The sequence below is a fragment of the Papilio machaon genome, chromosome 26 (genome assembly GCF_912999745.1).
Source record: "Papilio machaon chromosome 26, ilPapMach1.1, whole genome shotgun sequence".
NCBI classification, from domain to species: domain Eukaryota; kingdom Metazoa; phylum Arthropoda; class Insecta; order Lepidoptera; family Papilionidae; genus Papilio; species Papilio machaon.
The window spans coordinates 4,371,431-4,389,054 of record NC_060011.1 but is presented as its reverse complement, the minus strand read 5'-3'; the positions used below and the strand labels follow the sequence as shown (position 1 = coordinate 4,389,054).

Below are 17,624 nucleotides of genomic sequence, written 5' to 3'. Positions count from 1 at the left end.
GTCTATGTATATAAAAGAAAGTCGTGTTAGTTACACTATTTATAACTCAAGATCGGTCGGACTGATTTAGCTGAAAATTGATGGGGAGGTAGCTTAGGACTAGGAGACGGACATAGGAACTTTTTTTTATCTTGTGGGCATTTTTTATTCCGCGCGGACGGAGTCGCGGGTAACAGCTAGTTATATATAAAGAAAATTACATTTTAAGATAGAGACCTCTGGTATCAAAAGAACAACCTTCTATAGTTAAAATTTAATCACAACTAAAACATAACTATGTATTTTACATTTATCTCATGTATTTTAACTTCTTTTTATGAGCAATCTTAACTTTATCATATTTTATTACATCTTTTAGTTTTTTCTTTCTCAAAGCGCCAGGTGTTGTCGCTGTAACATTGCCTTCAGTTGGCATCGTCATGATGTCGAGTGGGGTTACCTTGGATGTCTGATGTTCCAGCAGTTTTTCCTTCAATGATGTATATTGTTCTAAATTATAATATTGCATAGCCAATACTGGATTTAATGTTGTTGTCTTCTTCTTTCCAATATGATAACTTGGCATCTGGAAAAAAATGTAAAATAGTTTTTATCTGCGATATTGCATGCCGTTGATAACTCAATTAATACAATTATTACAGTGTAATATATAGTCTAGTCTATATTACACTGTAATAATTTTATAAAAGGTAGTTTTATTTTTCTTAAATGGCAACACTACTCGACCCCGTCACTCTTTTGTGACAACTTCCGGCGAATGGATTGAGTGTGGTGGGGTTGAAAGAGCGTTTTGATTTTTGAGTCAGGAGCTCGGCCAGTCGTTTGATAACCGTCGATGTGATAAGTTGTCTAGTGGAAACTATGCTAGTTGACCGTTAGAAATGTTGAAAATGGAATAAAAGTATTCACTGTACAATGAATTGGAGTTTTTCTCGACAACACAGTGATAATGTAGCATTCTACTGGCAAAAGAATTTCTGAAATCGGTTCAGTAGTTTTTGAGATTATTCATATGAGACATACATACAAAAATCTCAAATCATATACTCGTAATACAAAATACAAATATACTTTATTGTGCACTATCATGGAGTTACAAAAAAAAAAGAAAGTACAACAGGATTTTCACAAAAGGCGGTCTTATCGTTAAGCAGCGAACTCTGCCGGACAACCTTTGGGTAGAAATTAAGCTAAGTAAACCAAATCTATACTTTTTTATAAGTATATAATATTCTCTAAATCGCATCAGCATTATAATTCTATGGCAAAATTAACTTATTTTCAACTCTTTTATTTTATAAATCGGTGACTATTCTTGCGACTGCGATACAATTGAAGCAAGAAAAAGTCGTAATGGTAATAGATATAAGAAAATGGTAAAGTAACGCCATCTCTTGACCACATTCCTTATTAACATCAAAAGGATTATATTAACGCTGTCACTGTGTTATAAAAAGTCGGATATAAACTTGATGCAATTATACCTACCGTCTCATTAATAGTTTCGATCCAATCAGCGTACGCCCCAACTAATGTGAACACGGTCGGGGCATTTGGGAAGCCGCAAATGGACGGGCCGTATGAGATTATCCCGACTAATTTTCCCGACATAACTGCAGGGCCTCCCGCGTCGTGCTGGAAATTATATTTTAGTCAAGGTTATACCGAGCAATATGAAGAATAACACGAACAGAAGGTTGTATGTATTTGTTATATATTAGCTGTTGCCCGCGACTTTGTACGTGATTTCTTCATAGAAAATTTCACTCTCACTATATACTTTTAAAGGATGAATTTCGTAAAGTCCTTTCTTAGTACTTGCCTGGGCAGGAACAGAAATCTCTGTAAAAAATTTCAAGTCGCTGCGCTTCGTAGCTGTTACTTGATATATCAGAGTTTTTTTATTTATTTATAGAAAAGATAAACCCACGGAATATAGCTAACCAATCCATCTTGAACGTTCTCTCAATCTCGAAACCTATTTCGGGTAATCCATCTTTACTCGGAAAGTAATTAGGTTATTAATTAAGAAGACAGTCACAGAAATCTTAAGAAAGTTGGTTTAAGTCATCTTGTTACGTGGTTAAATTTGTTTTCGTTAATATTTTGACAAATAAAGTTTTAAGGACTCAAATTATGGTCAAAAAATATTTAAAAATATTGTTACTAGCGGAAAGGAATTTAAAAAAAAGTTTATTCTCTCTCCTCTCTCTCGTTCTCATCTAAACATTCGTATTAATAACATTAGTGATATTAATAATAAGGAATTGATAGATGTTCAAAAACTCACTGAACACGCTCCTTCTCCAGTTGTCATAGTACCAGCGCAAAACATTGTAGATGAAACAAATTTACTGAAATAGAACTCAAATATTAGGCTTCTTTCGTTAAGTCGTATCACTCCCTCTGCCGTAGCTTCGTATCAATACATGTACTCTAACAATTTCGGATTATATTTTAGTCAATTAAAACAGAATCTTTTTAATGTCGAGAAAGAATTCTTGAACATTGTATCTATCTTATAACTCATTTATACATTTAGCACTTAAAAATACTTACTCTCCGTAGACTTCTTTGCAAAATATATTCGGATATACGGGTAGAAGTTTTTGTTGTAGGAAGACCGGCTCGAAAGCTATTCTCTGAGAGAGCTGGAAGAGTAGTGTAAATACAATTACTAAATTACAACATACCTTGAAAACCACAAAAGAAAACTTAAAACGTAAAAAAGCATATTATCGTCTCTCATGTGTTTTTTGAAGAAACTGAGAAAAAACGTGTTCTTGCACAGATAATAATGGAAAACCACGTTAAATCTTATAACTTTACCTTTTTAACCCCCCAACCCAATAACAATACTTCAGCTGTTGTGGGTATACTGAAGGGGCTGTAGGATATTGCAATCAGCTTCGGCGTACGGTGGTGGTCGAAATAGAGATGGTGACGTAGGCGTATAACCGCTATGTTATTATTCAAGGTACGAGGATTGTAACCAGGATGAAAATACACCTGGAAATATGATAAAAGAGATAACATCGTTATAGCTCATAGCTGATAACTCTGTATAAAAAGCCCAAACATTTTAGTATGGCATCCCAGTGTAAAACTCATATAGAAATACAAACAATACCTCAAGTGCGTCTATAATTTCCCCACCAATCCTGCTATGATTACTTCCTATTCTTACTTGGAGCAGCTTCGGATTTTCTCGGAAGAAGCGGTTATTATGCATCCTTGAATTTAAAATGAAGTATAATTAAGTAAGTTGACAACAACCTTTCATTATTGCAAGAATATTGGTGAAGACTAGAAGCCTTATTAAGCATTTCTTAAATACACTTACAACTGCAAACAAGACGCTGATGTAAGCACCAGATCATTCCAATACAACGAACCTCCGCACCAAAACCTGCCCAATACGTGCACTGACACCATGAATGGATAGTTCTTGATCGTCGTTCTTTCCCCTCTAAAAATACGTCTACCGTCATGTCGATGATATTCCTTGAGATCATCTAATTCACCTTGAGGATCTGAAAAAAATGATTAATATGTCTACTATAAAAAGAATGAATATATCTATTGAAGAAGGTAGTGTTCAAATTTCATTATCATGCTCAGCATCATGTCATTTTTTATGAAGTCTAAGAAAGTCAAATAAATAGCTAAAATAAGCCAAAAATATGGCTATGCAGTTACCAAGGTTATTTTATTGGTCGACATTATTAATTGAATATTTTTAGTTCAGTTTAACTATTTAGGTGGCTTTCATTTAGATATTTTAGTTTCTACATACTCTCCATAAAACTGTTCATTTGACTAAATATGACCATAAAACTTAAACAAAGTTTCAGATTTGGACGTTTTTTATAGGATTATACAAAATTTTAATCTTACCCCAGTACATTCCGTCATTATCGTTGTGGTCGAATTTATGATTATCACTTGGCGCTTGAGCTAAAATCTCATCAACTATATTATCTAGTACTATATCATTATCGTCTCTATCATTAAATTCAATATAATCGATTCCAATAGCTTTTCTAGCTGATTTCACCAAATTACTTGTGTTCCCTTTCTCAGCTAATATTTTAATAACATCATCTCTGTTCATTTTTTCCTTAAGTTGGAGATAAATACTTTTCGTTTCATTCCCGGAGATGACTTTCAAATAATCTCTTTCGTATAATGCACTAAAGAAATTAGTTGCATTCAAATCAGTTTCAATTGTTATGTTCTTTAGTAATTCTGCATATTTGTTTTTATCAACTACATATTTGTCTACCTTTTTTAATTTATCATTTAGTTCTTTAATTCTTTTTGTATTTGAATCCGCACCAATAACTCCGATTATTGAACCTGCTATATCATTCACTTGCAAATTTTCACTTTCTACATTATCTAATACGTCACATTTAACTAATATTATAATAGAAAATTTTATATTTATAAAATAAAATATAAGAAAATTCATCATATATAATTTCAGTCTGGGATCTTTACAATATACTGTACAGAAATAAATATTTTATAACTCATAAATTTTATTACGTAGTTCCGATATAAATTGCTCACTTGGAATTTATTTATCGGAATACGTAATAAGTATGAATAAAATGGTTTTCGATGGAATGTTTTGGAGATCTCAGTTTGTATATAATTTGACTATTTTACTTTATACAATAGTTTTATAAGGTTTTCAACATTATTTGTGAAAACAACCAAAACCAAAACTAGAAGTCGATTTTAGAAAATGCTTCAACACCATACATTTTCAGATTAAAATTTTTGAGATTTGGTTTTTTTCGTTGTACTACTCGTTTATAGTTTAAAAGGGTAATAAGTTTACTCAAGTTTAAAAAGGCAAAACTAAAACTATAAAAGATAAGTGGTGACAGCGCCATCTATGTAATTAAACTTAACTTAGAAAAAAAGAAGCAAAAATAAATAAAAAGCAGATGGCAAAAATTTTAGCAATGAAATGGTGCCGTATTTCTTTTTATTTTCACTTATAAAATTTAATATAGTCAAATACATAACAGCGCCATCTATGCCTTCAAACCTGACTTTAGAGAACCGGAAAATCTCTAACGCTATTCACGGTAGTATTCGAATACACACATAGAGGGCGTTAAATTCGTTATTTTTCACTGTTACAATAAAGCTTAAAAAAGAGTAGTTTCAAATTAAAATCTGAATTGCTTTCTTCAATACGATTAGAGTTTCCATATTCGGTTTATTAAACATACCGTCCCTTTGATCCCGTATTAGAAAAATAATCTTTTTTTTTCGTTCTGAAGTATTTCGCGACATAAAACTACTTAGTAATCAGTAAACACTACATAAAAAAATCTGAATAGTGCGAGAACCGTGGTAAAATGCTAACATTTTTTTATTAATTATAAGCCTAATTTAACTTAAACAAATCTAACAAAGCCTCTACAATGTATTCCTAACAAAGTAACCGTCAAAGGGTTTAAGAAGAAAATTAATTAAATAAAACGAAATTAAAGCCCAGTTTATTAAAGGCGTTGGTGGCTCTTGTTGGATTATCGCGGGCGAGTTTAAACATTTCACCGAGCCTACAAAAGGCTTTCGTCTAAACGAATACAACGCGGATTCGATTCGGTTGAATAATTGATTTCAGAGCTATGAGATTAGCGACTGTGAACAGATCTCTTTTAAAAAATGGCAGAATTCTATTTCAAATATATTTATATGTACTTTAAGTGCATAGTAAGCCATAGTGTCAAGATTAATTAAACCTCATAAGATGTAGTAAATACAGCCCTGTACTAGAAAAGGTCTTAATACAATTTTAACGTAAAGTCAGTTTAGTTAAATCATATCTTCGAACAAATCGGCTGACAAAAGTGAGTCGTCCTATACTAACACTGTTAAATACACAAAAAATATATGTTTATATTATGTACAAAAAAATGACTACAAGCAATATACTAAATTACAAATTCTTTAGAACTTTACAGTGTTCAATATCTGTTAGATGTCTCATAGCTATCCGTTATCGAATTTAATATAAAACCCGTTTGACCGCTGACGCCGGGAACTGCATTAATTTTACTTCCTCATAGAAAATATCTTGTTATACAAATATTATAAAGAAGATTATATTGTTTATGAAGAGTAAAATTTTAAGCTAGAGGATTGATACTGATAACTTTTTCAATGTTTTACATTATATTTTCTAGTTGCTATCGTGTAATCTTCTATTCTTAGGCAACAGAACGACGGTAAACGACATTTCCTGAAGAATAACAAACCTTAAGTGGCGAGGAACAGACGGCCAATAGGGTCGGCAACGGAACGGACGGACGGCAAATGTTAGCGGACACACAGTGTAGGTAGACCTTCAGTAAAATAGACTGATGATCTAGTCAAGGTTGCGACGGTATCCTGGATGAGGGCGGCTTTGGAATTAAAAGCAGTATTGTTTGATTGTTATACGACCTTAAATTACTTACTGAACAAGGAAAGATTTTTAAAAACCTATAAAAGGTTTGTGTCGTAAAGATTTTTTTTTCATGTTTAATGTAACTGTTTAAATGACATTATTTTGAATCTTGATTTCTAACTAATCGGGTTCAGTTAGTATATAATTAAATAAATATGTTTATGTATTAAATTTAAGGTACACATACACTTACAAAGTTAAATGAAGAGGGAACATACCACACCAATATTCAAATAACGCCGTCGTTAAGGTCCGTTTAACAGGGTCATAATGTTACAAAGCAACGTTTTTCGAGCCATTTAAGAGGTAATTTGTGGCCATGAAAGTGATGAATAGACTACATACTGCATTTAGTCTATAATTAAATACAGAACGCTCACAGTAATGCTTTAGTGTGTTGAAAGTGGAGAGATTTACGTTTTAAATTTCTGGTACTGAATTTTAATGGAGATTTTAGAGTGTATATTTACTAAACAAAACAGGTATATATATATTTTTTTATGTCGCTAATAATTTTAATGATTTATCAAAATCAAATATGCTATGCTATACATATATTCAAACAGACTGACAGAGTTATTTTCGCATTTATAATGTTATATATTAGCAAGTAAATTTTTTTTATGTCGTGCGGACGGAGTAGTTAGTTTATAATATTAGTAAGAAGTAAGTTTCGGCTCTAGGTGTTCTTTTTAATATATTTAGAGGCTCTAGACTATCAGTGAACCAAATTTAATTTAAATCGGTTCAGTAAACGATAGTAGGCGATACTTCCATACAAACTTTCACCCCCACTTTCAACCCCTTTTTCGCGTTAAAAAGTAGCCTATGTCCTTCCTCAGGCTCTAGACTATCTGTGTATCAAATTTTGTTACAATCTGTTCAGTAGTTTTTGCGTGAAAGCGAGACAGACAGAGTTACTTTCGCATTTATAATATTATTAAGGATTAAGGATATACCCATCGCTTGATGAATCTAGAAGGAAACTTTTTAATTATAAGGTGGCAAACAAGCAAGCGGCCATCTGAATTCGGAGAAATAGCGAAGCAACCGCTGCCCATACATATCCAAAACTACAGATGTAGTGCCTACCTTAATTCGACGAAGTAGGAGAAGCACAGAAAGATAATATTTTCCATTCCACTACGCCCCCTCCTCCATCGAATCCCCCTTCTCCTTCCCATCCTTTCCATTGAAGAAGAGTGAATGGAAAGAGGACTAAAATTAGGTCTCCGGAACGCACACTCATCAGCCGAACCACCGGTATTGCTCCGGGCGGGCTAGTGATAATCTAAATAATGTCCGAGTTTTTATGATTGTAATTTTCAAGCAATGCTATACTTTATATCATTTATCTTATTTATTTTATTAATGCGAATGTTTAAATGGATGGATGTTTGTTTTGTTGTCTCCGAAACGGCTCAACGGATCTTGATGAAATTTGGAATAGGTGTAGAACATAGTCTGTAAGTACACATAGGCTACTTATTACTATTAATTCCGCGAAGACGGAGTCGCAGACAACAGCTAGTTATTTTATATTTTACAGGAACAAATAGATTAAAGTGTTGTAAGAATATTGCCAGTGTAAAACCCGGATGTTTTTCTGGTAAATTTTATAAAAACGTAAAAGTCATGCTTACGAAAATCCATCCTTCTTATTTATCTTTCTATTTGTAAAAGCGATCTTGTAAATGGAACAAATCGCCTACAAACACTCCCCAAGGCGCAAAGAAACCGCAGGAAATTCATTTCCGTCTGTTAACGTATTTTATCCACTTTAGTTTTTCGTCCTCTGTAAAAGTTTTTTTACGTAGTTACAAGAAATAAAAGTTCCATCTTATTTTGCGTCACAATTTCTTAGATTCTACTTAAATCTTTACATCCAAGAGTAAAATGATGTACGCCTCTCACGTAGTGTAGTTCTACGTATGACCAAAAAAAGAACCGTGTCAAATTTCATGTTTTGTTTGAACAATTTTCTTAAAAACTGTACTTATATAGTTGTCGCTTCCCGTGGTAATAGTAGTATTTACTTGGTGAAGGAAAACATCGTGATGCAAACTGTGCATATCTGCGAAGAAATTCAATTTGTGTGAAGTCAACTTAACTCCTAACTTAAGGTTCGGCTTCCTCGGCGTCATATTTCATGAACATGACGTTACTTATAACGAAAAAAAAAAACATTTTTGTTTCTGCCTGTCCATAATCTGGATCCTGTTTGTAATCTGGATAATCTCCGAAACGGCTGGTCCGATTTTGACAGGACTTAGAATGCAGGAGGTAACTTATGTTTTTTTTTTAAATTCCGCGCTGACGAAGTCGCGGTCGACCGCTAGTATAATCATAAAATACATTTAAAGTAAAGCAACTTTAATATAGAGATAATTATTTCTTTTCATTATTTTGTAACTATTAAAAGAGTAGAAAAATAACTTTCAACATAATGTTGATGATTTTAACAAGATATTAATTTCAAACTAAAATGTATTTACAAATGACTTTCATATTTAAAGTCTAAGTTTAAGTTATTCTAATTTATTCATTCTAAAATAAGTTAAACCAAGTCATAGCGAAATACATTTCTTCGCCTTAATCCTATTAGACGTATTTGAACTTTGTCGTGTTGTAAAACAAGACGAATTAATTTAATTTAAACAATAAGATTGATATAAAGTAATTATATGTATGTGTTTTGAAATAAGATTTACTGCGAGAGTTTCTACTGTCAAAATACTTGTACAAAAACGTAATGTCATCTCTCTTTTCTCGTTGAAAATAACAGAGATAGCTATTTGTTTTTACGCATAAAAATGTGTACTAAATTACTAAAGAGATATTAATAACAATTGTAATTCCTGTGCGTACTTTTAAATTAATTAACAACAAACAAATTCACTATAATAAAATATTTTATTTTTATATATTAAGACAAAAGGAAAGAATAGAGCCGTTAATGTTTTGTTATTTTACGCGCCCCAAACCGGATGTGAGGGAAAAGCGAACAGGTAGAAATATGGAACGCGATTTCCTGAAGAAGAAACATTAAAAACCGCTCGTAAATAATCCTAAATAAGGTAAATATGTATATAGGTCATTTTTTGTTATATATTTTCATTTACTATTCTTTATTATAATTAGACCATAGATATACCACTTAAAGTATAGTAGTTTCTGAGACCAAAAACTATTTTACAAAACGAAGATAACAATATTTTTTAAACAGAGATATTGAACTCAGAAACCCACGGTTAACATAATTAAATAATTAGTTGATCTATAAAACAAAAAACTTGATTGTCTTATTACTTGAAAGTCTAATTTTAAACATGCATGAGCCAGTCCGACGCTCTTACGCTGAAGAAAAACATCGCAATGCAACCTGCACATATCTGAGAACAAATTCAAATATATGTGTGACATCAACCAACCCGTACTTTGCCAGCGTAGTTGACAATGGACTAGTCACTCCTATCTTAGGGTAGGCTCCGAGCCGCTCGGTGGGGATGTATAGTGAGCTGATGATGATGAGCCAGTCGGTTAAAGTACAAATGAATTAACTCCGGAAGAATACGAACAGAATTGTATTTTACACTTCAAATTCAAAATCAAACAGATTGAACTATTTATTAAACTGTGGTTACAAATTAAGTGACAAAAATAGCTACAAATACATAAAAACATTAAGATCCAATTGATATTTAGTAGATAGTCGCATTATTCTGGTCTTTACTTGAATGGATGTTAGAAGTTGCGTGTCCTATTTCCGCTAGCGCGGTTATGTACAACTACAGTCGTGCTAGCCGCTAAGATGAAATAGGTACTAAGCCCCTTTTATTCGGGTAGTAAGTAATTTGTACTCAAAAGTTCTATAGTGCACTTGCTGTATAATTAACTACGATTCAATGGTTAGAAAATTACCTTCCATTTAGAGCATACAAAGTGAGAGTTTCCAGTGTAACTTGTATACATATTGTTGTCTCTTCTTAGTCAAAGAGAATGAATGGGATGACAATATGTACTGGTACAATATCATTGCAGTGAAGTTCTTGGGTAAGAAGATACGCTTAAAGCCGCAGTCATTACTAAGCTCCGGTTTTGTTTACGTACATAGAATTTAAACAGTAGGGTGACCAGATAATATTCATTTCAGTTGATCTGTCCTGATTTAAAGTGGAGAAAGAAATTATTAGATGAAAATAACTATTTTATTGAAACACCTAAATATGTACTAACAAGTGGTAGATCCCGCAACAACAATATTTATTAAGTGCACGAATGGGCCGGATCGAACAGTGAAATACCACGACCACAAGAAGACAGGCGTCAAGTGGAAGCAATTCTGCATTTCATCCGATGAGTGTAGTGACGAAGGCCTAAATTTAGTCTTCTTTCCCTTCCCACCATTTTCTTATTAGGAAAAGAAGGACAGTAAATTTGGCGGAAGAGGGTCATAGTAAGGGCAAATATCCTCTTTCTGTGTGTCTCCTTTTCCGTTTATTTAAAGGTAGGTAACGCATCTGCATTTGCGGAATTATATGGGCAACTATCGCTTCGCTATTTCGGCGAATCCAGGTGACCAAAACGAAAGGTTGCTTGTTTGCCATCTTTTGATATAAAAAAAAAAACTTACGTCGGTTTTGTGCTTTAATAAATAAATCAGTGTTTTTCATGAAAACTAATTTTAAAACAATATATGCTAAAATACAACCCTTTTTGATCGTGAACCTTGGCTTATTAACTTAGAGTTAATCTATTCCCTGATCACTGTAATTTCCATACAAAATACCCAGTAATAAAACGAAACAATTTTACTGGACGTAATTCCCCCAATTTGACCACGAATACTTTCGATATGCTAATTGCGGAAATACTTAGAAAATACGAAGCAATGTTTTTGTAATTAGGAAATTTTCTTTAAATATATTTGTTCCAATTTTATAAATAAACGACAAATACACATTATAAAGGTGACTAAGAAATTTTAAGGCTACGTACACACTTGCGTGTTTTCGTTGCGCGGCTAAATGTTAAGTTTGTCATCTGTAATTTACGAACATATGATAAACCAACCGAGATTTAGTTTAGCAATGAAAAAAAAAAAATGGGACCCATCTGCAAGCACTTCCTGTCGATTAAAATAATTTTTATCAAAATCGGACCACCAGGGGCGGATATCCGCAGTAACACACATAAAAAAAAATTCAGTCGTATTGATAACCTCCTTCTTTTTGAAGTCGGGTAAAAATTCAATTAAAGAGTTGAATAATATTATGTTTTTGTACAAGATTTGCGATAGTGGAAACTTGACTTACAACGCGTTGAAAAACAAATGAGTTCACCATAGTTTTAATAAGCTTGTAAGTTTTTTTCCAATTTGTATCCTCGTATGAAAATCTTTAATGTTCAAAACGAAATAGAAAACCTTATCTATTTGTTATTTGGCATTATTCCAAAAATAATGAATACTTTCAAGTATTCATTTTTTTTTTGAGTTTTTCTATTCTTTAAGATATAAATACAAAGACGGATGATGTAAAAGTATTACAGAATTTTTATAGTGACATAAACGCAACCCTTGGATATGGTAGAAGAAAATTCGAGTGAAGTGAAGCGTTTTCAAAGTAATATTAGATTATTAGATGAACAAAGCACTTCGATAAATTGGAAACAACCATAAATAATAAGCAAAAATTAGATTTAGTGGAATACAAAACACTTACTTCTTAAGAAACTTGCTTACTTGATAGACATGTAGTCTGTTAGTGGTTAAACTCCTCCGAAACGGCTTGACCGATTCTCATGAAATTTTGTGAGCATATTGAGTAGGTCTGAGAATCGGCCAACATTTATTTTTCATACCCCCCCCCCCCATTTAGTTTTTTTTTAATTGCGCGCGGACGGAGTCGCGGGCGACAGCTAGTCATATATGTAAAATTCACGTGTTACAATGTTAGTTATCAAACTCCTCGAAAACGGTTTGACTGGTTTTTATAAAATTTTATATGCATATTCAGCAGGTCTGAGAATCGGCTACTATCTATATGTAGAACATCGTCTGGAAGAACACATCGGATACTTATTAAGTTTTTTTAACACTGCGCGGACGGAGTCTACCAGCTAGTATATTTATAAACAGCTAGCGATGGCTTGTGATTTCATCCCCGAGGAATAAAAAAAAACTTTGAAAGTATTCTCTGTGCCAAATTTCACCCTGATCCATTTAGTTGTTTTGGTGTTACCTACGCACATACATGCGTACACGAATAACGTCGTTACATGTCTTGTTTGTTCATTTCATATAAATTTCAACGTATGTTAGTATGTTATACGAAGCAATGTGTTCAAGTATAGTTTCAGTATTCGAAAATTAAACTGTTCTTTCTTATTTTATCCGAGTCATGCCTAAAACATAAATATTGAAAAACAAAATACTGTTTCAGATAATGAAGTTTACAATAACATTAAACAAATGAATAGATAATTATCAAATTTTATTGTTTTCAAACCCATTTATTAGAGAAATAACAATTTATTATCAAGAAATAAAAGCACCTGCGTTAATAAACCAAAGAAAGTTTTCGAACGGTTTTTATGTTACCAATCGATTGTGAATTTTGTCACTTCTTAATCCGATTATAAAGAAAAATAATTTTAATACAATTATTTGGCGCAATTAATTATTTTAAAAGCGACCAGTTACAATACTTACAACTTTAGATAGTTATTAAAAAATATTATTATTAAATACTGGCATAACTTTTAACATTCTACAGTATAGTTAAACAATAAAAGAAAAAATAAACTGTCCGTTGAAACCGTATTATTGTAGTAATAACCTATTTCCTTTGCAGTGGCGGAACAAAGAATGTGGGACGCAAAGACTCACGAATCCTAGGGGTAAACGTACTAGCCTGTGAACTATTCGTTTTTGTTATACAAGCTAGGATTTATTTTATAGAATCTTAAATAAGACATTAAACTTTATCGTACAGAGTATAAATTTTCGGATCGATGTCAAGGATCGTATATTCCTATCGGAATTAGAATATTAATCATAGTAGCACGTGATACAAAAATTGTACCCTTTTTAAGGAATTTGCGGTAGTAATGAACATGAAAGTTGAAACAATTCAAAGTAACGTGGAAAGGTTCACAAAGCTATTATTTATTACGAATAAGTTGTCGTCCGCATCTCTGTCCGCTCGGCTTAATAAATAGCAGATATGTACTTCCAGACTATGTTCTACATAATTGCCAAATTTCATCAAGATCCGTTGAGAAGTTCCGGAGATACCTTCAAACAAACATCCATCCCTCCATCCATCTAAACATTTGCATTCATAATATTAGTAAGATTATGGTTGAATTTTAAACAATGGACGACTTCTAATCAAGAAATCGATAATTTCACGAATACCAAATGACCTAGTTACAAGAACAAAAACACAACTCTTGTCGAAGTACACAAAAATAGCATATTCCCCGACAAAGTATTGTAGGAAGAACAAAAGCTTAGGTTAGAACTAGTCAAGCAAAAATCTCACAATGGTGTACAATGTACAAAATATGGAAGAATTCTAGATTTATAGTACTATATTCGTAACGGCTGCGCTTGTGAAAATAGACGAGTGAAAAAAGGTTATCTATCTCTGATTGGAATGCTATTTGTTAAAGAATTTAAAAAATTAGTACAAATAGCCAATTTTTTGTCATAATAAATTCCAATTTCTATAGATAAAAATAAGTATATATCCGTACACAGGTTTTTTACCTAAAAGTAAAGTCCTTTTTTATATTTGAAAGTAGCGCCATTTATCGAGAAATTGAAGAGCAGAAGGTTAGCGTGGTTTGGACATGTTATGCGGAGGGATAATCATATAAACAAAATAATGAGATCGAATGTAGATGGCTATAAAGGTAGAGGAAGACCAAAGAAAGTATGGATAGATTGTGTGAAAGACGATATGCGTAAGAAGGGGGTAAATTCAGATATGACGTCTGATAGAGGTGTATGGAGGAGTACATACTGTGCCGACCCTACATAGGGATAAAGGCAGGTTGATGAAGATGAATTCAATACTATCCTAGTAAATCTAAATATATAAAAGAAAGTTGCGTTAGTTACACTATTTATAACTCAAGAACGGCTGAATCTATTTGACTGAAAATTGGTGGGCAGGTAGCTTAGAACTAGGAAACGGACATAGGATAATTTTTACCCCGTTTTCTATTTTTTATTCCGCGCGGACGGAGTCGCGGGTAAAAGCTAGTATTAAAATAAATAAGTAATAACAAATACTTGCAAATATCAAAAGCTTTATTTTTCCACGATAAAACTTTCATATGTAAATTCCAAACTCAAAACATATTCATGTCATGTAATGTATATCCACTTTTAAAACACAATGCTAACAAGATGCGTTAACACCGACAATAGTGTGAATTTGCAGAATGGAAATAGCACGACTGTCACAAGTGGATATTCGTTTCCGACAACAAAGGGGAACGGTGTCAGTATAATGGCCCTGGTGTATCCACACCTTTACTGTACAATTTTTTATGTAACAACTAGTTTTAGCCCGCGACTCCGTCCGCGCAGAATTAAATAAACTTAATAGGTAGCCTATGTGTTCTTCCAGATTATGTTCTAAATCTAAGTCAAATTTTATCAAGATCCATTGAACCGTTACGCAGTTACCTTCAAGAAACATCCATCCATCTCAACACTCACATCTTGTAATATAAAAGAAAGACGTGTTAGTTACACTATTTATAACTCAAGATCGGTCGAAATGATTTAGCTGGAAATTGATGGGGAGGTAGCTTAGAACCAGGAAACGGACATAGGATAATTTTTACCCCGTTTTCTATTTTTTATTCCGCGCGGACGGAGTCGCGGGGAAAAGCTAATTAATAATATTAGTAAAATAATAATGTATTTATTTCTTCGAAAACTTAATTGTTCTACTTATTTCTAACTTATGTCTTTTGTAATTGTAGGTTAGAAGTTTTAGATTTTATTTTTATAGCGATTGTGATATTTTCTTTAATATAAGCAGTATTTTCACACTGTAATTGGCACGGGCGCGTTTTTAACGCCGTGTTAAAACTCGGTGTTGGCGGCTCTCGAGCAAGGAACGCTTTAAAATCAGTCATGTTCACTAAGCGCTCAAAATACAACACTGCACGAAAAGAGAAAGTGCTGCCGTGTGAAGAGATACATTGAAATGCTTTGTTTGATTTAAACGCTTTTTTGACGCACTATTAAAAAGCCCGTTCAGCTAAAACGTTACTCATATATTAATATTCTATACGTCATCTTGCTTTTCATTTGATTTTCTATTTTCCTGGCTTATAGGATATAGTCAAGTCAAATCAATTGGTTCTATTTTAATTAAATAAAATATGTTTTATACGTTTTTTTTTTTAACTCAATTATTATACTTTAGCAAAGTTTTAATTAAACAAAGTGTAAAGATAAATGGTTCATGAAAGACAAAGTCAAAAAGGATCTCATTTATTAACCTATAAAACTAATTGATGGTCAGATATAAGGCCGTATGTTTTCGCTGAGAGCACCAATTATGTTCGTTCGTATAATTTGCTAATGGATCTTGTGACATTGGTTTCAAGGATGATAACTATATTAGCTTTTTTACAGCTTTTTTTGCAACTTTATCATAAATTACACGTTATTTAAAAATATTTGAATGCTAAAGTGAATTGTATCCAAGGCTCAATTTAAAACACTGTTTTAATTTATCAAGTTTAAAATGTAAAATTTTGCTATAATTAAAAACAAATTAAACTTTTAATTTGTAAGAGAAAAAATCTCAATGTTTTTTATTATTAAAGTCAAGTTTGGAGAAACCTCTTATATACGTAAATTTAAATAAAAAAAACCTACTTATTACATAAGAATCTGTAGTATATAAAAGATTTCACCATTCTCTGGTTTATGACTCCGTATTATCTTAGACTCAAATATACCATAATGTGTGCTTCATTTCAGGCACTTTATGTGCCATTCAGACATAAGGCTTTTTTGTGAACGAAGCACTACCTCTTTACTTTTTATATAAAACTATGTATATCTCATGGCTCTGTACACCTTACTATCTTATTTTCTTTTTTAACCCGACTTATAAAGAGCGTTATGTTCTTCACGCATATATAAGTTTATTTTTATGTAAGTTGGTTTGTATATATGTAAATTACATTGTGACGGCCTGGAGACTGAACGACTGAACAGATTTTGAAAAGTGAAGTGACATTTACTTCGTCTACTTCCCTGGAGTATTACATGGTATATAACATCAGCACGAAACACATATAGTGGACGTGAGAGATAAAATTCTAAAAAAAAACAATGTGAAAAGAACAAATTCAAATCTCAAATAAATTTTTTGGTACATTCTTATTTTAACAAAAGTATCTCATCATATTTTTAATGGATAATGGATACTTTAAAAAAACTTTGATCGACAAAAACTTGTCTTCTTTCAATTTTTAACTCGTATTGTTTTGGTTCTAAGAGATTCTTCGAGACATCTTTGAATGGCGCGAATATTGAAGATTCCTAGACGAAAAAAAAATGATCGAAATTGGAGAGTTTGAAGTCGTAGTGATTTCGAAACAAATCTGTCTACAAATCGGGAGATTAATCGTTATATCCTTCGCAGGTTCAGTTGCTGGGGACGTACTAAAGCTCAGTTGCCTTCCGTGACGCAAGCGGGGTGGACGCGTCACTCGTTTCTCCCCTAAATCCTTTATCTTTATCTCACCTTAAACACAAAACATCCGCAACACTAGTCGCTATATCTGAAAAATTAATTTTAAAATTTTAAAAATAAAATAACATTAGAAATTCAATTGAATCTACAGGTGTCCCAGAATGCACGCGGTCCCTAAAATCACCGATCAAATATAAACCCTTAAGTGTTTTTTTAAAGTCTCAATTCCTTTGTTCTTTTACTTTTAAAACTTCCTTAGTGTAACCAACTTTAAAAAAAAAAAATCCATTTTAAGATTTTTCAAATTATCGAATTTATTAAATTAGTTATAGTTAATGTAATTTTTAAAAAATAAAATATTTGTCGTGGCCTAAATATTCTGTGTGCTGTGATAAGTTATTGTTGTTAGTTATTGA

General features: G+C 32.4%; 1 protein-coding gene across 1 annotated transcript; it reads right to left on the bottom strand.

Moving 5' to 3' along the window:
* Positions 1-257: 257 nt before the first annotated feature.
* Positions 258-4,435, bottom strand: LOC106708202 (transmembrane protease serine 11B-like protein; the record flags this gene model as incomplete). Its single annotated transcript, XM_045684379.1, has 9 exons — positions 258-263; positions 350-565; positions 1,489-1,635; positions 2,291-2,354; positions 2,560-2,651; positions 2,830-3,009; positions 3,131-3,233; positions 3,344-3,533; positions 3,898-4,435. Coding segments are annotated over 9 exons (1,536 nt in total), but the record flags the coding sequence as incomplete, so codon positions are not given.
* Between the last annotated feature and the right edge of the window lie 13,189 nt (positions 4,436-17,624).